Consider the following 26196-nt stretch of genomic DNA (forward strand, 5'->3'; position numbering starts at 1 on the left):
GACCCCTTCATCTAGGCCAATGGTTTTTAAACTTTTTTTCTGGGGACCCAGTTGAAGAAAATTGTTGAGCGGGGGGTTCGGGGGCTATTTAAAGGGCTGGGGATCCAGCTCCCTCTGCTGCACCCTCTGCCCGCACCAGCCCCGCACCCCCTGCCCTGCCCACAGCCAGCCACTGCTGCCCCCACTGCCCTGCCTCCAGCCCCACACCCCCTGCCCACACCAGCCCTGCACCCCCTGTCCTGCCCGCACCAGCCCTGCACCCCCTGTCCATGTCCTGCCCGCACCAGCCCTGCACCCCCTGTCCTGCCCACACCAGCCCAGCGCCCCCGCCCTGCCTGCAGCCAGCCCTGCCGCACCCCTGCCCACAGCCACCCCCTGCCGCACCCTCTGCCCTGTCTCCAGCCAACCTCTGTGGACCTGCCCGAAGCCAGCCAGCCACACACACACCCCTGCCCGCACCAGCCTTGACCCCCTGCCCTGCCTGCACCAGCCCTGCACCCCCTGCCCTGCCTGCAGACAGCCTTGCACCTCCTGCCCTATCTCCAGCCAACCCCTGCCACACACCCCTGCCTGAAGCCAGCCAGTCCTGCACTCCTCTGTCTCCAGCCCTGCCATCCCCTGCCGCACCCCCCTGCAGCCCTGCCTGAAGCTAGCCAGCCCACCCCACACCCCGCTGTTTCCAACCAGCCCCGCACCCCTTGCCCTGCCCGTAGCCAGACCCTACTTCCAGTCAGCCCCTGCCCTGCCTCCAGGCAGCTCCATGTCCACTGGTGCCCTGCAGTTCCCAGGGCAGTAACTCTGCACACCTGCTTCAATGAGGGGGGCAGGGAGCAGCTGGGACCCACACATGTGCACACCACTAGGGTGACCAGCCAGCAAGTGTAAAAAATCGGGACAGGGGGTGGGGATAATAGGATCCTATATAAGAAAAAGACCCCAAAATCAGGACTGTCCCTATAAAATCGGGACATCTGGTCACCCTAGCACACCCCCAGGGAGTAGCGGGGATCCACACATTTGAAACGGTGCTCATTAATAACCGATCAACAGCATATATGATGCAATGTACATAATATATAATTTTACTATTTATATAGTTATGGAAAGTAAATAATACATGGAAGAAATGAAAGGCTTTTCTTTACATGTTTTTTTTTTGTTAGTCATCCCTGTCGGGGCCCCGCCACATAGTCCTTCTCTCTATAGGGTGTAACCCTTCTGCCCATCTAAGTTGGCAGCAACAAGGGACGGATTCCGTATCTAGGGGTTCCGTTTCAATAACACAATGCAAAACCGGCTCGAGCCCCCACCCAGTGAACTGGGACAATTACATGCCACCCCCTGGGTGCCTCTAAGAGGCAATACTTCCCCTCTCACGAGGACGGAGTCTGAGTGTAGCAGAAAATTTTTAATAACATGAGGTAAACGACATCAGCATTAAATTGGAAAAACACCACAAACAGGATTCATAACACAAACCATGAGCAAAAAAAAAACCTACCCCAGCAAATTGGGCTATGTCCTTTCCCTTTGGTTCTTGAATCCAGCAACCCAAAAATCACCCAGAGTCCCCAAAGTCCAACACCCCCAAAGTCTCTTGGGTCCAGCAACCACCCAAAGTCCCAAAAGTCCAACAACCCCCAAAGTCTCTGACCCTGGTCAGTGCAGCCCCAGAGTAAAAGGGGGGCACGCAGGGTGTTAAGGGGCACCTTATGTGATCCGAGGCCGGCTGTCTCTCCGTGGGGTTCCGCCGCAGCCTTCACCACGAGCCAGTCCACTTCCTGCTATCCCACGAACCGCTCTGCTCTACAAGCTGCTCCGCACTGTGACCTGTGAGCCACTCCAGCAGTCCCCGCAAACAGCTCCACTTGCCGTTCCTTGGGCCACTCCAACCATCCCCGCAAGGCTCAGCGCCGCTCGCTGCTCCTCCAGTCATCCCCACAAATTGCTCCGCCAGTTGCTTAGCAATATAGCTTCAGGCTCCCCCACTTAATAAGTTTAACTCTTGTGTGATTTCAGCTCAGAGTAGGGGAGCCCTAGTGCTGGTGCATCATTGGCCCAAAGTGAATTCAGCTCAGCAGCCTGTAACTAGACTCCTAATGGAATCAAAGTTAGCTCTTACATTCAACAGTGGAGAGAGGAGGTGGTGCAATTGGTGTTTCAAGCCCTCAGAGATAGGGTTACCATACGTCCGGTTTTTCCCGGACATGTCCAGCTTTTCGGCAATCAAAGCCCCGTCCAGGGGGAAAATGCCGGCCGGGCACTTCCCCTCCCGCGGCGGCTCTGCTCCTCCCCTGCCTCTTCGGCTCTGTTTAAGCGCTATGGGCTTCAGGCAGCCCCCTTGCCTCCGGACCCTGCGCCGCTGGCCGGGCACTTCCCCTCCCGGGCTCCGGCGGCGCAGGGTCTGGAGGCATGGGGGCTGCCCAAAGCCGCTGCGGCTGGAGGCTCTGCTCCTCCCCTGACTCTTCGGCTCTGTTTAAGAGCCGAGCGCTACGGGCTTTGGGCAGCCGGAGGCATAGGGGCTGCCCGAAGCCCGAGCGCTACCGGCTTCACGGTTTGCCGGACAGCCTCCAGACCCTGCGCCCCCGGCTGGGCGCTTCCCCTCCCGGGCTCCAGTTGCACTGGGGAAGCGCAGGGTCTGGGGGCTGCCCAGCAAACTGTGAAGCCGGTAGCGCTCGGGCAGCCCTTTCCGCGTGGCTGGGAGTGGGTGGAGTTAGGGCGGGGTTGGGGCGGGGAAGGGGCAGAGTTGGGGCAGGGCTGGGGGTGGGAAATGGGCGGGGCCGGGGTCAGGGCCCCATGGAGGGTCCTCTTTTTTAATTTGTTAAATATGGTAACCCTACTCAGAGGGGACCCATACCATCAGATACAAATACCTGTCCACATCCTCTCTCAATTCACTGGGTTTTGTAACCCATGCCCCTTATCAAGCAAGTGCTACTTAGGTAATGGTGAAGGACTCACTCAGTCCTTCTGTCATACAACAGTTCCACTGGCCTTGATTCACAGAATCAGGGTAACAAAACTTTATTCTTCCTGCCCCAATAACAAAGAAACTGGGGATCCCACACCAGCCAAAGTAACCACTTTCAGTTGCTGTTGTTTCATGCCATGCGGGTGGGTGTGCCTATGCAAACAAGATCAGCCCCTGGAGTTCTTTTCCACACTCGCCATAATTCACCACCAGATGTCAGGGTAGAGCTCATCCTGACTCTGCTTATAGGGTCAGGGTTACAGTCTACTGAGCCCTTTTCATCATAAGCCAGCAAGGAGATTGGTGAGAGAACTCCCACAGTCTCTGTTGTACCTACAGGCTTATTCAAGAACAGTTTAGCCTCCTGTTCTGACAGGGGTCTGACTTCCCCTCCCAGGAGGGTGTTTCTGTAGTGGCGGGTTGGGGGGAACCTGGGTCAGCCCTCTACTCCGGGTTCTGGCCCAGGGACCCTAGTGACAGCAGCTGTTGGCAGGCGACCTTTCACCGCCAGAGCTGCTACACTTCCCTGGGCCACTCCCCACAGCTCCCCTGCTTCTATCTCTCAACACCTTCTTCACCCTTACCTTAGGGCTCCCATCCCAGTGTCTTGAGGGTATCTTCATTACCTAGACCTTCAGCCACACTCCTTTCCTCTGGCTGCCTTTTCCTTCCCCCAGCCTGACCAGAGTGAGCTCTTTTACAGTATCAGAGGGGCCTTAATTAGAGTGAGGTGTTCACATTAGCTTAACGGCCTCGCCTGACTCTTTTCAGGCTAATTGGAGTCATGTGTCCACCCTAGCCTGGAGCAGACCCCACTCTGGTCAGTCAGGGAACAGAAAACTGCTTATCCAGTGGCCAGTATATCTGCCTTCTACCACTCTGCTGTACCCAACTGGCCTGGGTCTATCACACCCCATATATGTTCTGCCCCATATATAGTTGTAGGTACTATATTTGAGTCAAGGCAGCCCCTTAGCAAGGCACTTCAGATGCCTCAAAATCTACTGCCTAGCCTCCCGCTCCTTTTAGTGGCCCTGGATGTGGGTTGAAATTCAGGCTCATGTTGACTCATGTGACTTATGCACTTGCACCAAGATGCTGCACACCAAACCTCTTGGCACCCTCATGCCTCTGGAGACTCTGCCCCAACCATGGACAGCCAGTGCCATGATTCCATCGTAGAATTCCCCAAATCAGATGGCCACACAGTAGTACTAACAGTTGTAGATCAATTGACCAAGATGGCACACTTCCTCTCCTGTGCCCACATACCGTCAGCTCAGATGATGGCTCAGCTCTTAGTAACAAATATCCTCTGCCTCCCTGGGCTCTCCTGCCTCTGATGCGAAACCCTCAGGCTACTAAACATCCACGCTTATGCCTCCTCAGCATACCACCTGCAGACGAATGGCTTGATGGAGAGGATGAATTAAGTACTTGCGCAATATTTACAGTCCTTTCTTAATTACAGCCAAGACACCCTCGTACTATATGTTGAATTTGCATACAACACCAACTGTGCCTCCACAGGGAAAAGCTCTTTTTTTTTTTTGTGCTAACGATGGATTCACCCATTTCCTCCTGCACTACCAGTAGCCTCCCTGAACCCACCACCTACTGACTTGGTTCAATGAATCCACCGCATAAAAGAAAGACGAAGGGGACACTTTGAGGATGCTAAGAAGGACTACACAGGGTACACAGACAGCCAGAGACAGAAGGGGCCAGTCTTTTCAGTACACAAGAAGGTCTGCTTATCTGCTAAGTTTCAGAGTAGCAGCCGTGTTAGTCTGTATCCGCAAAAAGAAGAACAGGAGTACTTGTGGCACCTTAGAGACTAACAAATTTATTAGAGCATAAGAAGAAGTGGGCTGTAGTCCACGAAAGCTTATGCTCTAATAAATTTGTTAGTCTCTAAGGTGCCACAAGTACTCCTGTTCTTCTTATCTGCTAAGAATCTCACCATGAACAGGCCATCTCGCAAACTAGACCACCGGTACCTTGGAAACTACCAGATTTGTCAGAAAATCAGCTCTGTCACTTTCAAACTCCGCTTACCTAGTCCCTCAAATTGCACCTGATCTTCCTTGTTTCTCTCTTGAAACCATACACTGAATGCCTGTTCCCTGACCGAACACATCCACTTCCCTCTCCGGTTCAAGGTCCAGGCCATACTGGACTCTAGATTGAAGTGGGATCAGTTGTGGTACCTCATAGGCTGGGAAGGTTGTGGTCCCAGAGAGTGCTCCTAGGAGCCTGCTGGTAATGTTCACATCCCTAGACTTGTACAAGAGTTTCACAAATATCACCTTGACAATCTGGTCCTACAATACCCCAGGGGCACCCCTGAAGGAGGTGGGGCATGATATGAAGGTTCATGGGACTTGACCCCAGCACTTCCATGCTGCCACGGCAGAGCCATCATGAATGCACCATACATTCTGGGAGACCAGCCACTGTTGGAAGTGCTGACCATGGTAGAGATGACTGGCAGCCCCTACTATGACCTCTGATTGACCCAGACATACTATTTAAGCTGGAGGGAGTATCAGGAAGTTGTCTGTGGAACAAGGCAGATCCCTGACTTGCTGTTGAAACAGATCCAGCATTATTCTTACCTCCTTGCCCTGCCCCCTGTTTTCTGGCTATTGACTCCGGCTTGATCCTTGGCTACGATTCTTGGCTATTGACCCTGGCTCAACCCTAGGCTCCAGTCCCTGGCTATTGACTTTGATGTGACCCATGGCTCTGGACTCCGACTACTGACTCTAGCTTGACTTCTCAGGCCCAACCACTTACGCCTTCAACCATTGAACCTGACCTCCCACACCCTGGTTCCTGACTCTGAGGAGTCCAGGTTTCTCATATTGCCCACAACTCAGACCCTAGGAGAAAGAAATTTTGCCTCAACCACACCTACAATATAGGAATTAAAAATGTCCATATCATGCAATCAATTGGATTCAGAGCTAGTTTTCCAGCACCTGCACCCAATCCTTTTCTCATTGTTTCCTCTGTTATGTGTTACCTAAATTCTGTGTTGACCTGCAAGATCAGTGCTGAAGAAGAAGGAATCCAGGTGTCACCGTGTCCTGTACAGAACAGTTACACTTTGACTTCTTGTCGCATCTCTTGTGCCAGCACTGGGTGGTCATGATAGCACCCTGTGTCTGGGTCAGAGATGGTCTAGGTCTCATTCTTCACTATCAACCCAACTGAGGAGTGAGGATCACCTGCTGCTGCTTCTGAGCTGCTCCCATGCAGGACTTGCCTTTAGTTAGCTGGTTAGACTGCTGTCCATCCTTGGTCTCTTCTCATTCGGGTCATCCCCTACTTTTCAAAGATGAAATGTATATTGCTAGCACTGAGATTGAATGATGCTCTTCTTCCTTACCATATTGCCATGTTCTTCTACTTTCCTTCCCCTTCTTCCACATCCATCCCATTTATCATGCCATCCTGCCATGTCTCTCATAGGTGGTGCCTCCCTATGTGACCTGTCCGATTCAGCTATAACTCATAGCAGATTTAGCTTCTATCTGAACCTAGGGTGACCAGACAGCAAGTGTGAAAAATTGGGACAGAGGTTGGGGGGTAGTAGGAGTCTATATAAGAAAAAGACCCCAAAATCGGGACTGTCCCTATAAAAACAGGACATCTGGTCACCCTATCTGAACCTCTTAACTATCTCCTCCAGAATAGAAACTTGTACTTGTGCATATGTAGCTCTTCTAGCTTTCATTCAGAAATAGAATGATGTACAACTTCCACATCAGATCATTCTGGTTCAGTCAGGAGCCATGCTAGATTCTAGCTTATTTTTCTTTTAGAGTTGCCCTCCTCTTTCACTGTAGAAAAGGTTTCATAGATTCAAAGTGTTTTAATACCAGAAGGAATCATGAGATCATCTAGTCTGACCTCTTTGTATGTTACAGGCCATTAAATTTTACTGTTACCCCTATAGGAGACCAGTAACTTGTGTTTGGCTAAAGCATGTTTTTCAGAAAGGCATCCAGTCTGGATCTGAAGAGCTCAAGGGATGGAGAATCCACCCATTCCCTTAGGAGTTTGATCCAATTGTTAATCACTCTTATAGTGGAGAGGGTTCTCTTTCTTTGGGGCTCAGTACCAAGGAGGAAAGGTATAGCTTTCTGTCTTGGGTGGAAAATGGAATTGATTCTTGTCTCCTGGTTTAACTTGTGACTTCACAGTTAATATGTATTATTAGTCTTAAAACAACACACTTTTCTGTCCCAACAGCTTTACGTCCAAAAACCTGCATACGTGATAAAGGAATGCTGAGGAGGAAAAGACACTGAGGGGTTATGAAGTGGATGTCCCGAGCCCACCCAGCTGAGATGCCTACCATCTGGCACTTCTGAATGCAAATCAACCATGTGGCAGATGTTTGCCACTTGATACTCCCGAACCATCACCGAAAGGCCTGAAATCTTTACTGTCTAATGATGGGAAGTTTCATTTGATGGAGGAAGTGCTTTAGAAATGAAATTTTAAGTATACGCTGATAGTGTTTCTTATTATGTCAGCACCTATACTATCTGTATTTTCATTCTCTGTTAACTGGCAAACCAGTAAACAGTGTAACTAAAGTCACTGTTAACTTCTACCTATCTCTACCTAAGTGGACCTGCTTTTGAGTAAGAACCTTAATGCTAAAACTGGAGTCCACTCCTGATGTGTACACATAGCTTTGGGGAAGCAGTATTGTAGAACTGAGAAAAGACTTTCAGAGTTGTATTTCAGTCCTGAACCCTCAAGTTTTAAACTGCTGGTCGGCCACAAAGCTCTTTGAGCCCCTAAATCATTTCTGTTCCAGTTCAGGCGATTTGTATATAATCCACCGGAAAATGTACATATTAGGAAAAACTGTACTTCAGGAGAAAAGCCCCTGTACTTCAGGAGTAGTGCTGTTAGAGGCAGGAAGTAACATTGCTTTTGATCCCATGGAACAGGGCCGGCTCCAGGGTTTTTGCCGCCCCAAGTGGCGCAAAAAAAAAAAAAAAAGCCACGATCACGATCTGCGGCGGCAATTCGGCGGGAGGTCCTTCGCTCTGAGCTGGAGTGAGGGACCATCCGCCGAATTGCCACTGAATAGCTGGATGTGCCGCCCCTCTCTGGAGTGGCCGCCCCAAGCACCTGGCAAGCTGGTGCCCGGAGCTGGCCCTGCCACGGAAGCTCCTTTTCCCTCATTCCTCCAATTGACAGAGGTATCAATGATGGCATGGGAATTGTCTTTTAAAAATTCAGATCAGGAAGCAGGGTTTCCATCAGTTCGTGATCAGTAAAGTTTTAGCAAATTGCTCAATTCTCATTTTTGCAATGAAAGGATTTGAAATAATGATAAATGTGCATTAATTTCACTATTGTGAAAATAGCAAAAAAATGTGCAGCTGGACCATTACCTCCTTACACATACTTCATAACCCTGCAGCCAGAACACTCCTCTCCTCTTCTCTTTTACACACACATGGTTATATACTGGATTGTGTACAAAGAGGCTGTAGCAACGCATGCCACATAGTGCCCAAAACAGATCTATTGTCATCAACATACCACACCCATCCTGGCAAACCAAGTGCTTTCCCTCTGGTAGGTAACTTGTGTTCCATATATAAATGGATTATATTTCTGGATCTAAACCTGAAGAGTTCAGATATATTGTACTATAAGTTTGGTGTTATGCAACTCAAAATGTGATGAAAAAAATGACTGTGTTGCAGGATGCAGTTATGTAAGTGTCATTTTCACTTAAAACTTGTAGCTGATTATAACCTATACATCTCTTTTCCATAGAAAAGATTCTTCCTTTTCCCAGGCAGAGAGTTCCCAGTGTTCACCGTAGAGATGAGACACTGAAATACCATAAGACACATTTCTTTTAGCCAGATGCTATTTTAACCATAAAGCAGAGACTTACCACTGCAATTCCTGATACAGCAACCGAATTCATTGCTGCCAACTCTAGGCTACATCAGGACCATCTGAGAACCTGATAGCTTGTATATTTGCTTATAAAAATATATTTTATTCTTTGTCCTGGTCAATGTCGTTAGCTGAGTTGTAAAGCACAAATGAAATGAAATGTGCTTCCCCGATTTCTGTGTATTGATATTGCAGCTATATATAACATTTTGTATTTAAGACAAAAATAACTTTTTACTTCCTCTAAATATAAAATAGATTTATATCTCTATTTCAATATCATTAAAATGCTATTCTATGGAAATATTAACGTGCTGGCTATTACCATGAAAAAGTCTTATTGTAGCAGCCAGGAGATAAAAGGTAAAGTCTCTTCAACAGAGCAGGGTTAAGATCCTGATTAGGAATACTGTAAATGGAAGTCTCCTCTTGGTTCCTAGAAGGCATTTGTCCACATCATAAAGCAGTTGTCAAATTTTCCTTTCTTGGCCCTTTCTGCTCAAGACCCCCCTGGCAACAAAAGGGAGTGCTGCCAGTCAGGACTGGAGTAGATTTGGGATATTGTGGGTCCAGGTGAGGACTGTTACAGTAGTGAAGGGCTAATGTTTTGGGTTCCAGGTCTGCACCATCGTCAGTAAAGCCTAGTTTACACTAGAAAAAATTAGTAGCCACAATTCATGACTATAGCAGCTCACTATGATAGCAATGGTGGAAGCTGTAGTGTAGATGAGACTTAGACATGGTTGTACAAATGCCTGAGTCCTAAGAATAGTTGAGATTCTGCCTTAGCTACCTAGTAGAGCTGCACCGATTGTGAATTATGATGACAAAGTTTGCTAGTATTGCTGCAACCCAAAAGAAACCATATAGAATAATGTTAGGAAAGTGAGTAATCCAAGAACTGTTGGACTGTGCACTGATTCAGCTCTACTGGTGGTAAAAATGGTGAGAATGAGTGTGTACAGTGCTCTGGGCAGCCACTGGCATTTTGAGCACTGTTGTCTTCATTGGCTCAAAGCATGTCTCTGGCCGGTGGCCACATCTTGTCTACACTATTGCTCCCACTATTGCTACCATCAGTGGAGCTGAAATTTTAGCAAAATGTGATAGCTTGTATACATGGCGATTTAGTGTGTGACAAACTAGGGTGTGTATCTACATTTCACTAGCGTGCTGCACACTAACTGGTCATGTGAACCCTGCTACTACACACTAAACATTCTGTCTTTTTAGCGTGCAATGGCAGAGCCCACATGAGCAGTGAGTGCATAGCATGCTAGTGCACTGTAGAATCACTCGCTGGCTTGTCGCGCATTAAATCACTGTGCAGACAAGCCCTCTGAAGGTCTTGGAGAACTGGAGTTTAACAGAATGACAATTATTGGTAAGGCGCTTGTTAAAAAGCTTCCCTAATTTATACCACTTATTTATGTCAAGTTGCACTGTACTTCAGTTCTTCATTGGTGAAGTGAAGATAATATTTCCCTCCCCACTGGGGTGTTGAAGACATTGTCATTAATGTTTGTGAGGTGCTCAGATACTACAGACATTGGTAGATAGAGTTGAGTGTTGTATTTTGCAAGGCTAGGTAACCGGAGGATAGCTGCTGAGTAACATGACAGTGGATAGTACTGAAATACATCTATTAAAACTGCTTTCAAAATAGGCCTGGAGTAATGGATACTAGCATCCAAATAAGCTCTGCATTTCTGAATGATCAGCCATAGAAATGCTGCCCATTCTCCTCTGAGCCAGCCGGGCACCATTAAAAATGATACATTAATTTCTTATTAACAGTCTAACTTGCAAAATGTCCCAATGTCATGCAGGAAAAGGTATTAAACTCTTGGAGCTGGGCCCTCTTGGAGTTTGCGGTGGACCCACTATGTGCTTCACAGTGGGGGAAGCAAGTTTCCACATTCCCTCCCCAATGCCGGGTGATTTTGGAAAACATTGCCAAGGAAACGGCCCGAACCCTTCTCAGAACCCTCACCCATGGGCATTTCCACAGTAATGAGTGACTGGGCCCTCTGCAATATATGCGCTCCCCTTCTGCACAGGGAGCCAACAAAATAAAGGTTTTTAAATAGACAGGGTACAACAGCTACAACCATCACTGTGGTACACCCGGTGCAAAGTTCCTTAGCTCCTTTGGACACTGTCATAGCCTTGGATTGTCTCCACCGTAGCCACAGGCAGAGGGAACTTTTGGGAGCCTGAGCACCAGCATGTCTTTACAGAGAGGGCTCCATGGGAGGGCATAGAGCAGGGGACTGGCTGTGCTCCATGACACCAGACACTGCTCAGGCAGGAACTATATCAGCAGCATTAACTGCAGCATTCCCTCCGCAGCTGCGACTGAGCAAGTGCCTGGGGCCTTAGCCAACACAGGAGTTGGGGAGGCCTCACTAGAGCTGGTTAGAAATTTTCCATCTAAATGTTTTTTCGATGGACAGTGCTGGTTTTCGTCTAAGTTAAAAAAAAATTGAAAAATGTCTCTATTGCAACAAAAAATTCCCAGGAAAATCATTATTTTGAAACAAGCAGAGAATTCATTTTAAAACATTTTCCTTTTGCAAGTTTTCAGGATTTTTGTTTAGCTTTCAAAAAAAAATTTTGAATTTCAAAATTTCATTTAGAATTTATTTTGGCCTTTTTATAAGTTTACATTATTTCATGATATGTCAGTGGTAGTATCATGCCATTTTGCCTTTAAATCTCTCTTTGAAACCTATCTATGCCATGATGCTTAAAGGTCCCTCCCATCAGATACTGGGTAGGTCAGGGACCAGCTGGACCTTGGGTTCTCTGTTACACATTGCTTACACTATTGTTATCTTGTCTCCTCCACCCACCCCAACTCTGACCTAGATTGTGAGCAACGTGTTGTGGGGACTGTTGCATTAATTTAGATGGCATTCGTAGATTCCAAGGCCAGAAGGGACCATTGTGATCATCTAGTCTAACAGGCCAGAGAACTGCCCCACAATAATTCCCAGAGCAGCTCTTTTAGAAAAACATCCAATCGTGAGTTAAAAATTGTCAGTGAAGGAGAATCCATCACGACCTTGGTAGATTGTTCCATATATGGGCCCACAGGTGTTAACAAGACCCTGTCACTGTCCAACATTAAACAGTATTAAACAAGATTCAGTATACAGATACCTCCGCCTGCCTAGTATCATGGCAAACACATCATTAAATATTCTTTTAGCCTTTTAGTAAACATGCAGAAAAGAAGGAAAAACAGTTCAAGCATTTGAAATGTAAAGTATTAGGCTTTCATTGTAATCTTACGCCAGGTTCCCTTTCCCCTTAGCGGGCGAGTCATTAGAAGGAAACAAACCCTTGTTTGACAGTCTTCAATCATTGCCCTTTTGTGGGAAACAGAGAAGGAGTTAGTTGAGATGGGCTGGAGCTGTTGTCGCTGGTCCAGTCCCATTGCCTGGAAGACAAAACAAGACAATCACACACAAGAGGGGAGAGAAAAGAACAGCAAAGAAAGAAAACGCAGCTTCTGTCTCTGGTGTTGACTCTCACTTGCAATCTCATTGCTGGAGAAACACAGACATCGTGCGTGGTCTGATCAGCCACTCAGACCTGGCAAACCTGTACCAGCATCAGGCTGTTTAGGGCATTACTTTTAGCTGCCTCTTTGGCCATAGGCTTCAGCCATGTTGCAAAATATTGTCTTGGCCAGCTAAGCCAGATTCTTACCAACAGAAGGCTTAAGAAGAGGGATAGGAAAGAGACGAAAATAACGTGGGGAAGGAAAAAGATAAATTGGGGGGAGGGGGTGTTGGGATGACAAAATCTCACATCCCAAGTGGGGTTTGGAATTTAGCCAGAGCTGGTGGAAGTGGTGATATCATCTGGGTCCCTCTCTTTAGCCTGGTCTGATCTCAGGATTAGGACGATGAAGGCCCAGCAATGTCACAGTAGAGCCCAAGGTCCCAGAAGATGATGGGATTGGCGGCTATGATGGGCAATGCTCACTCCAGCAGTTGTTTGCAGACAGCTTCTTCTGCTCCTCCCCACCCCAAATCTTTTCTTTTAAGGACCTCCCAAAGGATAGAGGTGGGTGAAATAGCCCATTATTTTGGTCACCAATTAGATCTAATTTCTTTTGACACACCAATTTTGGTCCATTGATTTCCAGTCCCACACTTCTCTTGTTTACCAGGCATGATCTTATTAGAGTTATACCAGGATGTGTTTTTGTTTCTACTAATTCAGCCTTTCTGCCTCACTTTTGCACCTCATCCCATCAACATGTATTGTTATAAGTTATTGTGACAGTTCACAAACTTTCACTTATTTTTGATAGTTGCACTTACTATAAGGGAAAATTTGTTGGCCCCATTATTACAATATAATCCCTCTCCTTCATGAACCAATTCCATCCAGGATTGGCCACTGGTTCATGAAATTACTATTACAAAAACAAAAACCTTGCTTATTTTAAGCATAGAAAAACGGAAAAGGTATTTGGCTATATTTTTAGGTTTTCAAATTTCTTATTCCAAAATGGGGATTTATAGATTTTATTTGATTAGATGTTACAGAAATTACAATTAAACCTTAAAGATGTTATCAAAGTGCAGAACAATTTACTTCATTCGTAGCTAAAACAAACCCCAAACTGCTGGTGTTATATGTATGTAAGATGTTTAAAAACAAACCCTCTCTTATTGCTTCTTTAGCTGTGTGTCTAGAATGGTTAAGATGCCAAAAACTTCTCCCTTCTTTTTGCCATTTACACAGTTAAAGCTGTAAATTTACACACACCGTGAACATTTTATGCACTTAGTGCTTACTTGGAGAACAATGGCATTTTCACTCAAGTGTGTTGCCTCCTTTAAAAAGAAGCAACAAAATGATGTTCATTGGAACCATTTTTGCATTCATGAGCCATTTGCAAAACCCAAAGGTGGTGAAAATTTGTAGGCATTTTTAGTCTATGCCATATCCTGCCCACGTGTTTCACCACAAACATTTGTGAGGACAACGTGGCCATTGTGGGGTTGAGCCAATTTAGCCCATTAAGGGGATCATTAGCACCGTGCTGTCTCTCATGTACAGAACAACAACAACAATCATTTACATCAAAAACAAAACCACCCCACATTGCAACACCACCACAACAAGGAAGAAATTGCAAATCAAACAATCGCAAAAAGGTTTATTGTTGCAACAGCCCTCGGTTCAGGTGATTTGAAATTTAATTTACAGTCAATTCATTAGGTGCCCTGAATTAAGAATATAAGAACGGCCATACTGGGTCAGGTCCATCTAGCCCAGTATCCTGTCTTCTGACACTGGCCAATGCCAGGTGCCCCAGAGGGAATGAACAGAACAGGTAATCATCAAGTGATCCATCCCCTGTCGCCCATTCCCAACTTCTGGCAAACAGAGGCTAGGGACACCATCCCCGCCCATCCTAGCTAATAGCCATTGGTGGACCTATACTCCATGAATGGATCTAGTTCATTTTGGAACCCTGTTATAGTCTTGGCCTTCACGACATCCTCTGGCAAAGAGTTTCACAGACTGACTGTGCGTGGTGTGAAAAAATACTTCCTTTTGTTTGTTTTAAACCTGCTGCCTATTAATTTCATTTGTTGACCCCTAGTTCTTGTGTTATGAGAAGGGGTAAATAACACTTCCTTATCTACTTTCTCCACACCAGTCATGATTTCATAGACCTCTATCATAACCCCCCTTATGCGTCTCTTTTCCAAGCTGAAAAGTCCCAGTCTTATTAATCTCTCCTTATATGGCAGCCGTTCCATACCCCTAATCATTTTTATTGCCCTTTTCTGAACCTTTTCCAATTCCAATATATCTTCTTTGAGATGGGGCGACCACATTTGCACGCAATATTCAAGATATGGGCGTACCATGGATTTATATAGAGGCAATATGATATTTTCTGTCTTATTATCTATCCCTTTCCTAATGATTCCCAACACTCTGTTCACTTTTTTGACTCAGGTGTCAGCACCAACATGTTGCGCGACGGACACTTGACAAAATTACTGGACTCAGTGACGGACATTAGCGGGGGGTTATGTCATTCAACCCGTAAAATAGCGCACATAATTTTCAACACTGAAAAAAACAGTAACCTAGCTAGCCATGTGCCTGTGTGAGCGTCTCTTGCCGATTCCCCCTGCAGGACTGGCTGGGAGCGGGACTCCTCTCTGCGTGGAGCCTCCTTCCCCTGCCTACACATGCCACCTCTCAGGGCCAGGCAAGGAGTGAAACCAGAGAACCCTACCGCCCGCTTCTCTCCCACCCCGAGGCCCCCGGGCAGCACACTCCCCTCCTTGCCCATCCCTCCCCATGCCGTGCCAGCCACACGCAGCCAGCCCCACACACACTGATCCCCTCCAGGCAACGATGAGTTAGAGCGCCCACCCCTCTGCCCTTCCCCCCCCTTACCCAAATCCCACGTGTGACAGGTCAGTAACCTCCCCAAGCCCGAGCTGTGCCTCCGCCCCCAGCGCTCAGGGAGGGGTGACGGAGACAGCCTGCAGAGCCGCCTGGGCCGCACCTCCACCAGCAACAGCAGGGATAGGGAGCCGCCTGCGGTGGCCATGAGTGCCCCCGACAGACCTCAACATTTTTACAATGGACACTTGTGTCCGTGTATGGACACATTGCCGACCCCTGTTTTGATTGCCGCTGCACGTTGACTGGATGTTTTCAGAGAACTATCCACAGTGACACCAAGATCTCTTTCTTGAGTGGTAACAGCTAATTTAGACCCCATCATTTATATGTATAGTTGGGATTATGTTTTCCAATGTGCATTACTTTGCATTTATCAACATTGACCTGGCATTTTGTTAACAAGGGGTGGAGGTTACCCAAGATGTGATTGTAGTAAAAATCTGCTTTAGCAACTTAACCTTTAACACTTTATTTTTACCACTTTTGCTGTTTCTTAAAAATACCTTTACATTAAACCATTAAAGTTATTGCCAATTACGGAAAAGACAAATTTACAGGAATAAAAAAAGATCTGAAACAAAGCATTTGTGAAAGGTTAAAAAACAATAACTTTTACTGTTATTACTATTAAAAGCAAAAATGTTAATGGTTTGCTTTGCATGCTCATTCCAAACAAGATCAACACATTTAAGGATTTAAAAACAAACTTGTTTGTTGGCTCGTCAAGGTACAAGGTGTGATGGGGTGTTCACCCCACACTTGCCCTGGAGGGGTTAATAGAGGACAGATAGGCCAATTAACCTATTAGGCTACAAGCTAGGAGAATTAAGACTGACGGGAAAGCCCTAATTAGGGGGAGATCACCTCTGTGGGAACAGGTGAGGCTTCTATAAAGCCAGGGAACTGAGAGCAGAAAGGGGCTGCAGGGAAATAGTCTGCAGTCACTTCCTGGGAGAAGGGAGGTGTGTTTGGGGCTATAGAGGCAGGTAGCCTACAGTTACTCCCTGGGAGGAGGGAGTTGTGGGGCCGGCAAACCCTGAGAAGTCAGGGAGAGCCAGAAGGTAAGGAAAGGCTCAGGGAAAAGGCAGTAAGGTCCAGGAAGGAACAGACCTTGTCTGCTGACTAGTGGACCCCTGAGCTGAAACCCAGATAAGAGGGCAGGCCCAGGTTCCTCTGCCAGTCACTGGAGAAGTGGCACCAAAGGGGCAATGAATGGGAAGACTGCCAGTAAGGAAAGACTTTGACACCCTGGAAGGGGAGAATACACATAGTGACCTGGCCGGAGGGCCAAGTCAAGAAGAGGGAGTGCCCTGAGTGGTAGAGAATGAGAGAGAGTGGTAACAGAGCATGCTGCAAGCAACAGAAGGGCACCTCAGACTGGAAAGAGCTGATCTCCAGAGCAGCCAGGAGGAGGCACCACCTGTGGTGATTGGACACTGTGACATGAGGTACCTACATATGTATTAACCCTTTAGGCCCACCCGGAAAGCCAAAAATGTTGTATTCATTTAGATAGACTGTATGGGCCCAGAGAGTCAAAGGTGTTAACACGAGCCTATCACTGTCCAATATTAAACAGTTTGAAACAAGGTTCGGGGGTTGGGATATAGAGACGTTAGTTGACTTAGTACCACGGCAAGCACAGCATCAAACACCAGAAAAGAAGGAAAACCAGTTTACAAGGCATGATCATAACAATGTCCTTGAATTATATCAGTGTAACTTTTTTTACACTTAAAAATCACAATTAAGGTAAATTTGTTGGTCCAACAGGACTCTCCTTGTTATTTATCTGCACAGCACCTGTCAAATGGGGCCCTGGACTTTGGTAAGGTTCTGAGGCTACAGCTACAAAACCAATAATAGCAGCTTCCCCACACTATGGGTTTTTCAAAGGACTTCACAAATGTCAGGTCTCCCGTGCAGTCAACAAATGGTGTCTCTATTCTCACTATCCAAAAACGGGATTCCCAAGCCTTCAGACTGCTCCATAGGAACTGCTGTAAGGGCCTGTCATAACTATAAAGGGAAGGGCAACAGCCCTCCTGTGTACAATACTATAAAATCCCTCCTGGCCAGAGACTCCAAAATCCTTTCACCTGTAAAGGGTTAAGAAGCTCAGGTAACCTGGCTGACACCTGACCCAAAGGACCAATAAGGGGACAAGATACTTTCAAATCTTGGTGGGGGGAAGGCTTTTGTTTGTGCTCTTGTTTTTGGTGGGAGTTCGCTCTTGGGACTAAGAGGGACCAGACATCAATCCAAGCTCTCCAAATCTTTCTGAACAAGTCTCTCATATTTCAAACTTGTAAGTACAGCCAGGCAAGGCGTGTTAGTTTTATCTTTGTTTTCTCAACTTGTAAATGTACCTTTTGCTAGGGTGTTTACCTCTGTTTGCTGTAACTTTGAACCTAAGGCTAGAGGGGGGTCCTCTGGGCTCTTTAAGTTTGATTACCCTGTAAAGTTATTTTCCATCCTGATTTTACAGAGATGATTTTTACCTTTTTCTTTAATTAAAAGCCTTCTTTTTAAGAATCTGATTGATTTTTCCTTGTTTTTAGATCCAAGGGGGTTGGATCTTGATCCACCAGGAGTTGGTTGGAGAAAGGAGGGGGGATGGTTAATTTCTCCTTGTTTTAAGATCCAAGGGGTTTGGATCTGTATTCACCAGGGAGTTGGTGGAAGAGTCTCTCAAGGCTACTCAGGGAAGGGAATTAGCACATTGGGAATGGTGGCAGCGGATCAGATCTAAGCTGGTAGTTAAGCTTAGAAGTTTTCATGCAGGCCCCCACATCTGTACCCTAAAGTTCAGAGTGGGAAGGAGCCTTGACAGGGCCCCAAGTCAAGGCAAAACTGAATGAAATCCTGGGCTTGTGCCTGCAGTAACTTATACAGAGCAATGTAATATTTAGAAAATATTTCGTTAATCTCTATGTTATGGGAGCAGACATGAGTTTCTGCATCCCTAATCTGAGGGATTAGCCTGGATGCAAAGATCTTATTATAAACCATTGCTAGCAAAGGACCTCTTTTATCCCTATACTCACATACTCTCTGCTTCAGATACCAGTCCGGCTTCCAGTCATTAGAAGAACAAAATCTGAGCTGTTGTTTTAATTTAATGTTTTCAGTAATAATTATTTGCAAAAACATTTATCTCACCCCAGGGCTCACAGCAGGCAGAGAGGAGAAACAAACTTGTCATCAAGAAAGTTTCCTTTAGTCAATGTCAGGTCCAGTTTCAGTGAGAGTAATTCATTCACACGCAGCAGCTGCATATCATTCAACATTGCCAAAAGTATGATGCAAAAAGAAGAATTAATGTGACTTCTTGCCTTGCCATTAAATGTAAAAGATTAAACTTCAGGCTTATCCACCAATTCAATTTCCAGGCCATTAAGCAAACCATCACAACGGGATTGTTCACCTTTACCTATAGCCTGCTTACTCAGAATGAACTGAATCTGGATTGTAAACATTAGTTTGTTTATCACAGCATGACATTGGCAAGGGCAAAGAATAAAGAAAAAAACAAATCTGTAATGGACCATATCTCAGTCCAAGTCAGATCTACAATTGCCTTTTGATTTTTGAAAATCTAGCTAGCCGGCTATCATCACACTGGTATCTGATCACTCCAGATGTCCAGCGATGGATTACTAGCTTACATTTTCAATTTCTTTCTTAAACAAAACCAAATTCACCAATCAGCAGAATTTCAAATGCTAGTTCCTGGTAGGGGGCACTGGGTAGTAGACAGGGGAGCACTGGTAGTATTTTAACAGCCTTGGAACTTCTGAAAGGTGCAGGGCAGGGCAGCTGGAAAATTGCTGAAATGAGTCAGATGAGGATAGCAGTGGTGATGGGGAACTCCTTGGTGATGTCAAGTCAGCATAGCAGGCTCTGTGCCAGCTGTTCCTGCTCCCGCCCCTTATCCCCCCAGTTATAGGATATGTGTCAAGCCCAGGTCAGGAACAGCCAGACCTAGTGGTCAGAGCTGGAGTCCACAGTCAGGTGTCAAGAGTCAGGACACGAGGAGATCAGAAGCAGGAGACAAACTGGAGATCAGAACCACAAGTCGGCAACCAAAGTCAGGCCAGGTCAGGTCAGGATTCCCAGGGGTCAGAGGCAGGAGCCACGCCAGGTCAGGATGACAGGAAGTCAAGTAGGAGCAGGGTAGATCCCAGTTGTTCAGAAAGCTTCTGGTTCCTGTTGCTGGTTTACGTAGGGCTAGGATTGCCAACTGTCTAATGGCATAAAACTGAACACCCTAGCCCCGCCCCTTCCCCAAGGCCCCGGTCCTGCTCCACCCCTTCTCTAAGGCCCTGCCTCCACTCACTACAGTCCACCTCCCTTGGTGGCTTGCTCTCCCCCACCCTCACTCACTTTCACTAGGATGGGGCAGGGGCTTGAGGTGTGGGAGGGGGTGAGGGCTCCGGCTGGGGGTGTGGGCTCTGGGGTGGAGCCAGGGGTGAGGGGTTTGGAGTGCAGGAGGGGGCTCCAGGCTGGGGGGTGGAGCTGAGGAATTCGGAGTGTGGGAGGGGGCTGTGGGTTGAGGCGGGGGTTGGGGTGCAGGAGGGAGTACGGGATCTGGGCTGGGGTGGGAATGAGGATTTTGGGGTGCAGGAGGCAGTTCTGGATTCGGGGATGTCTCAGGGCTGGGACAGGGGGGTTGGGGCTCAGGGTTGGGATCCGGGCTTACCTTGGGCGGCTCCCAATTAGCAGTGCAGCGGGGCTAAAGCAGGCTGCCTGCCTGTCCTGACACTGCATTGCACATGCCCTGGAAGCAGCCAGCAGGACTGACGCTAGTAGGCAAGGGGGGCAGGAAGCTCCACCCACTGCTCTCACCCGCCATAGGCACCCGCCCCCCCAGTTCCCATTGGCCAGTTACAGGCCAATGGGAGTGTGGAGTCGGTGCTCGGGGCAGGGGCAGCGCACGTTGACCCGTGGCCCCCCCACCTAGGAGCAGGACTTGCTGGCCGCTTCCGCGGCACAGCATGGTACCTTAGTGCCTTTAATGGCCCGGTTGGCGGTGCTGACCGGAGCCACCAGGGTCCCTTTTTGACCGGGTGTTCCAGTCCAAAACTGGACACCTGGTCACCCTAAGTAGGACCAGCAGGCCAATCGGTTGCTCTGGGACTCCACTAATGGAAAGTCAGGGGCAGAGCCTCAAACTGGGGCTGGACTTCATGGGTCTTGGGTCAGCAGTTGTCAGTAGGCTGCCAAGTGGAGGGTTGAAGCATGGCTGCTTTTGTGGACCCGGGTTTGAGGCCTGTGGATCATGCTATCGTGTGTCAGGGAAGGCCCTGGAGCAGGAGAGTGTGGCTGGAGTGCATTGCCCTCTGATAATGGGTACCATTACTGCATCTCTTCTACAGCGTAAGTTACACTGGGGCCTGAATCAGCAGCTGAAAGGCGGCGGGAGATCTTTCCCACCCTCTCCCAGAGGCTGGGGTGCAGGTGTCTTGGTGTCTGCATGAAGCCGAGCTGGTAAGATTTTTATACAAAGCTTTCAGAGCTTTCTGTGCATTCTCCACAGGCCTGCAGCAAAGACTCGTACGTAGTTTCCATTCAGTCGGTGTCAGCGACAGAATCAAGCAGGGAGGAGCTGCCGCAGGCCCACCAATACAAACTGGTGAGCAGGAAACTAAAAAATCAGGTAAATTCACCATCTGAGTCACAGGCCAGACAGTATGTTGCTTGTTGCCTTTTGGAACACCTGGGAAAATTGGACATGTACTTCACTGCCACTGCTGCTTTATAGGAGATACCAATGTGTGCGGCCCACTCCTATTGTGCTGGGCCCTGGGGTCCCCTAGGAGCTCACTGCCCAGCCTGGGTCCAGATGGGACTGGTTTGAGAGTCAGCGCTGCCTTGTCAAGTTTGGTTAATGGAGGAGTTAAAGCCTGTTTTTGCCTCTCCTCCAAGTCCTGATTCTATCTCTGGAGATCAGGGCCGGCTCTAGCTTTTTTGCTGCCCCAAGCAGCAAAAAAAAGCACCGCCCCTCAGGTCCCCCGCCGAGCGCCGGGCCGCGACGCCCCCCCCAGCCGAGCGCCGCCAGAGTGCCGCCCCCCGAGCCGCCCCCCCGCCGAGCGCCATGCGCCGGAGGCCGCTCCCCCGCGCTGAGCGCCGCCGGAACCCCCCCCGAGCGCCGAGCCCCACGACGCCCCCCGCCGCCGGAGCCCACCCCCGCCCCCTGCCAAGTGCCGCTGGAACCCCCCTCCAGCGCTGCGCCCGTGCCGCACCCCCCCCCGAGCGCCGAGCCCCGCGTTGCCCCCCAGCGCCAAGCCCCGCGCTGCCGGAGCCCGCCCCCCGCGGAATGCCACGCCACGCTCCCCCCGCCACCCCTTACCAGGTGCCGCCCCAAGCATGTGCTTGGGTGCCTGGTGCCTAGAGCCAGCCCTGCTGGAGATAGAGACTGGTTGGAGAGAGAAACTGGGCTTAGTGCCGCTGAGGCATTTCTGTTGCCTGCCTGGGGGATGGGTCCTGCCCACACGGAGGACACATCGTCACACTCTGCAGAAGCTCTTGATATGAATGAAATGGATTTGCCAGGAGAGACACCTTGAACTCCACCAGCCCCAAGTCACAGACTCTCCTCTCCCTCAGAACTAGATGGGGCTTTGCGGGGATGGAGGGAAGCTCTGCTGCATTAACAAAGCGCTGCAGGCTTCACTGCTCCTGGGTTTAAAACCCCTGAGGCCACAGCATCCCTCCCCTTCTGGGGTTACTATGGGACAGCTGTCTCCGCTTAGCCAACAAAGACCAGCTGGCTCAGAAATACCTAAACAAAGCAACATCCCAGGCCCATTAATAAACCTAAAACCAACCCTCTTCCCTCTTTCCTGAGAACTGGAGTACCTGGTATTAAATGAGGCTATTGATATAATAGGCATCACAGAAACTTGGAGGAACAATGATAATCAGTGTGACATGATAATATCAGGGTACAAAATATATAGGAGTGACCGAGTAGGTCGTGCTGGTGGGGGAGTGACGCTATAAGTGAAAGAAAGCATAACGTCAAATAGAGTGAAAATTTTAAATGACTCAAACTGTACCATAGAATCTCTATGGACAAACTTCCATGCTTGACTAATGAGTATAGCAGTAGGAATATACTACTGACCACCTGACCAGGATGGTGATGGTGGCAGGCTTTGCTGGAGCCCTGGGCATAGCTGACAGCGTGAACCAGAGTAGGCCTGGCCATGGCAGAATAGTAACACACTAGCTGTCAGCTAACCAGGTAAGCACATTCCTGACCAGAGAGGATGGTACAAAAGCACACACATCTCTCTCTCTCACATAAACATATGCCTAAGAGCTGGTACAGGAACACACCAACCCCTCATAAAGCTAAGGGGATGTTGTGAAATCCAAAACTAGAATTAGATAAGTTGATGGAGGAGAGGTCCATCATTGGCTATTAGGCAAGGTGGTCAGGGTTGCAACCCCATGCTCTGGGTGTCCCTAAGCCTCTAACTGCCAGAAGCTGGGACTGGACAACAGGAGATGGATCACTCAATAATTGTCCTGTTCTGTTCATTGCTTCTGAAGTATCTGAAAGTGGCTGCTGTTGGAAGACAGGTTCTCCAAGTAGAAGCATCTACTGAGGTTTGTGCACTCTCTGGAGCCAGAGAACTTTGCTGAGAAGTACCCTTAAGGGTGGCATGCATGCCCTGTGGCCATGGACATGGCCCCTCTCCATATAAGGAGACCCCCTCAGTTCCTTCTTACTGACCAGGGCTAGAGTAGGGGCACAGTGTGGTCTTTCATCTTGCACATTCAGTCTCAGTTTTGGAGAAAATGTTCTTGTGTATTGTAGTTAGCAGTACCTTAGGTTAAGCTTAGTGTTAGTTTAGTCTTAGTGTAGTTGGCTGCCCTGTGTGATGCCCTCACCAGGGTCCAAGCATTGCCTGTCGTGTAGGGGCACATCCCCAACAGTAATCTCCATGCGAGGTGTGTGTTGTGGCTCAGTGAAGGACACATTGAAGAGTGGTGCTCCATCTACAAGTCATTCACAAAGAGGAGTCAGGTGGCAAGAGATTTGTGGCTGAAGCAGCACATGTTGGAGCAGGCCATGAGGCTTCATTGGCACCAAGGCTCTCATCTTATTGGTAATCACCTTTGGATCCAGCAAGTGATGCCACTTTGCACTCAGGCTCTGCCGTGTCCCCCAAGAGGAAAAGAGATCATTTCCCCTCCTCTGGTATGGCAAGGAAGAGGTCCCATAAAATGAATTGGGCCCATTCCAGGGCTTGGAAAGATGCTTCCTCATCTTCTAAGAGGACTGGTGACCAGCACCGTTCTCCCTCGAACATGCAGGATGGAGCAAGTCCATCTAACCACTATCTGGTACTGCACTGGGAGCAGCGAGACCCCACACCATTGACTCCAGTTCTGGACATGGGGCATCCGTTGAGTCCAGTACCGATGACATCCGCATCAATGCCAACTGTATCCATGCTGGTGGAGGTGGCATCAGACCTGCTTTGCTTCTCAGTCCCAGACTCTCCACTGGTTCGAGTTAGCTGGTGCTATGGCTTCTACCACCTTGTCCTCCATTGTGCTCTTAGCAGCTTCTGGTCCCATTGCAGAGCTACGGGGCTTGTTAGCACTGCAGTTCACACCGCCCAGACCTCAGGCTGTGGAGTTGAGGCTGATGCTGGGCCCAGCACCACAGGCCCCATCAACATTGGCGCATCCTTTGGCAGCGTTGTTGTCTTGGCAGCAGATCCCTTCATTGAGCTCAGTACCACCCTTAGCCTTGGTACCAGCACCTCTCCTGGTACCGGGTAGGGGTGTGTCTCATTTGGTACTGCCAGTGCTGATTCCTACCCCCTTCATTCTGCTTCAGCACTGATATCACCCCCCATATTGGGCTTCTGATAAGTCTGTTTGATGCATTGGGGTTTGCTTCCCCATTGTCACCAGAGAACTTCAAGTTCCAGGTGGAGGTCGTCCTTTCCCTCCTGATCTGATAGGCACCAGAGATTGCCCTGGGATCACCATTGGTACCGAGATTGGCATCTGTCCAATTGGCTAGAGGTGTTGACACCTGGCTAGAGGTGTCAGCTTGTCATTTGTCTTTGAGAAACCAGTTTATCCCCTCCCCAGATGTGTCTGGTAAATATGTTGAGTCATAATTTCAGCTTATGTTCATAACTCTGCATATAACGTTGCTACACACATTGCACCATAATATTATTGACCAGTGAGTTATTAGTTTTCAAATGATATCTCCAAAGGCATACTTTTACAAATCTTATTACAATAATAACATGTAAGGTGTGAATACAGAGGTGCATTCAGTAACAAGAACATTTTAAAAAACCGTGAGCTGTCACATTCTTCCTAGCATTGACTGCAGAGAAATTTGGAAAGGATGGGAGGGGAGGCAGGGGTGATTGTGCAGTGAAAAACATGAATACATACAGAGAGGGCCACTTTTTTCATGGCTTCAACCCAGTGTCCAGTTCTGCAGGTGTAGTCAGGTTGCTAGGTGTGTAGATGGTGTGTAGAGGGGTGCATGTCCATGGTCTCTCAAGACTAATAGATTCAGAGGGGAAGGAGATTGGAGCTGTTGGCTCAGGGCCTCCACTGCCCATTTCTGTGACTGTTTGTGCAGAGAAATGACTTACAGCCCCCGTGAGACACAAACATCCCTTTATCACGCAGCTTGTGTCACCCTAATGCAATTCTGTCAGTTGAGGATAAAATGTGGACTCAAAAAGCAATTACCGAGTGAATCTCCCAGCTGCTGGGAAGAGCTGAATAATGGGGACAGAGTGCCCATCCGGAATAATATCCTGTCTGACTGGCCACTAAATCTTTCTGGGAAGAGATCAGTTTTCCTCCCTTGTCTAACAGCCTCTGCTCCAGCCACCCAGCTCCATTCCAGGAGGAGCTGGGCTGAAATGTATGCACAGCAGGAGATACCTGCAAGTTATGGCTTCTTCCCTGTTGCGTTGGCCTGGAAATTAATGGAAAAAGGAAAGCAAGGCTGCAGCTCCTTTTACTCAAGGATCTAAACTTTCCCTTCCCCAGCACCTGGTCCAGACAGACCCCTGGATGGTCCACATGATTCACAGCAGGGGAGCTGCCCCCAGGCTAGGCAGTCAGCATACACCCCCTTCCCTCCCACCCTAACTCTAAGCAGCACACTGTGGGCCATGGCATTGGTACTAAGTAGGAGGGAACAGCACCAGCTGATGAGCTGCTAGGAATATTTTTCAGGCTGCATGGGCTTCCCTTGGATGTTTCCCATTCATATGGTGATTCAGCCTAGCCCTGCTTAGCTTGCAAGGGTACAGTGAGGTACTATGTCTGCAGAAACTCTGCACCACCATGTACTTGGCATGATCAAAATCAGCCACACTTACAAACTCCCAGTGTGTCAGCTGTTCACTACTCTTTGGGGCTCTGAGGATAACTGGGCAAACACTCCCTTTGCCCTTAGACCTGAAGGAAAACATTTCCCTTGCAGGGCGGAGTGGCTGGCTGGGGAAGTGGCTTGGGAAGAACTGATTTAGTTACTGTTTGTTTCAACATTTGCTGTTTGTTTTAACCCTCTTACGCTCCAGGCATGTGAACAATTCTCTCTTATACGAGCTGCCTGCAGGAAGTCCTCACTCCTTAGCACACCATGGAGGTACAAAATGAGAGCCTCTTGCATTACCATTCATTAACCACCCCTCACCCCCGCCACTGAACAGTGGGGGCAGGTCGACACTTAAAAACTGCACTGGTGCAACTGCGGCACTGTAGTGCTTTTGTGAAGATGCTGCTAGGTTAGCGGAGGAGCTTCTCCCATCAGCATAATT

The 26196-nt window shown here is 48.3% G+C and overlaps 2 protein-coding genes across 6 annotated transcripts in view; one reads left to right on the forward strand and one right to left on the reverse strand.

Moving 5' to 3' along the window:
- Window positions 1-9218, forward strand: part of KATNIP (katanin interacting protein) — a 183483-nt gene extending 174265 nt beyond the window's left edge. For 3 of the 4 annotated variants that reach the window (XM_054042252.1, XM_054042254.1, XM_054042253.1), the window contains one exon: window positions 7232-9218. In XM_054042252.1, the coding sequence (XP_053898227.1) occupies window positions 7232-7290 (59 nt within the window). In that variant the 3' untranslated portion in view covers window positions 7291-9218. The remainder of the gene's footprint in view (window positions 1-7231) is intronic. The other variant, XR_008446476.1, reaches the window with a different exon arrangement.
- The window catches only part of GSG1L (GSG1 like), a 169782-nt gene that overhangs the window by 1527 nt on the left and 142059 nt on the right, over window positions 1-26196 (reverse strand). Inside the window, exon 6 of one of the 2 annotated variants that reach the window (XM_054042262.1) lies at window positions 12261-12359. In XM_054042262.1, coding sequence (XP_053898237.1) covers window positions 12281-12359 — 79 coding nt within the window. In that variant the 3' untranslated portion in view covers window positions 12261-12280. Of the gene's footprint in view, window positions 1-10168; window positions 12360-26196 lie in introns of those variants that run through there. The other variant, XM_054042261.1, reaches the window with a different exon arrangement.

This window comes from Malaclemys terrapin, chromosome 10 (genome assembly GCF_027887155.1).
Source record: "Malaclemys terrapin pileata isolate rMalTer1 chromosome 10, rMalTer1.hap1, whole genome shotgun sequence".
NCBI classification, from domain to species: Eukaryota; Metazoa; Chordata; order Testudines; family Emydidae; genus Malaclemys; species Malaclemys terrapin.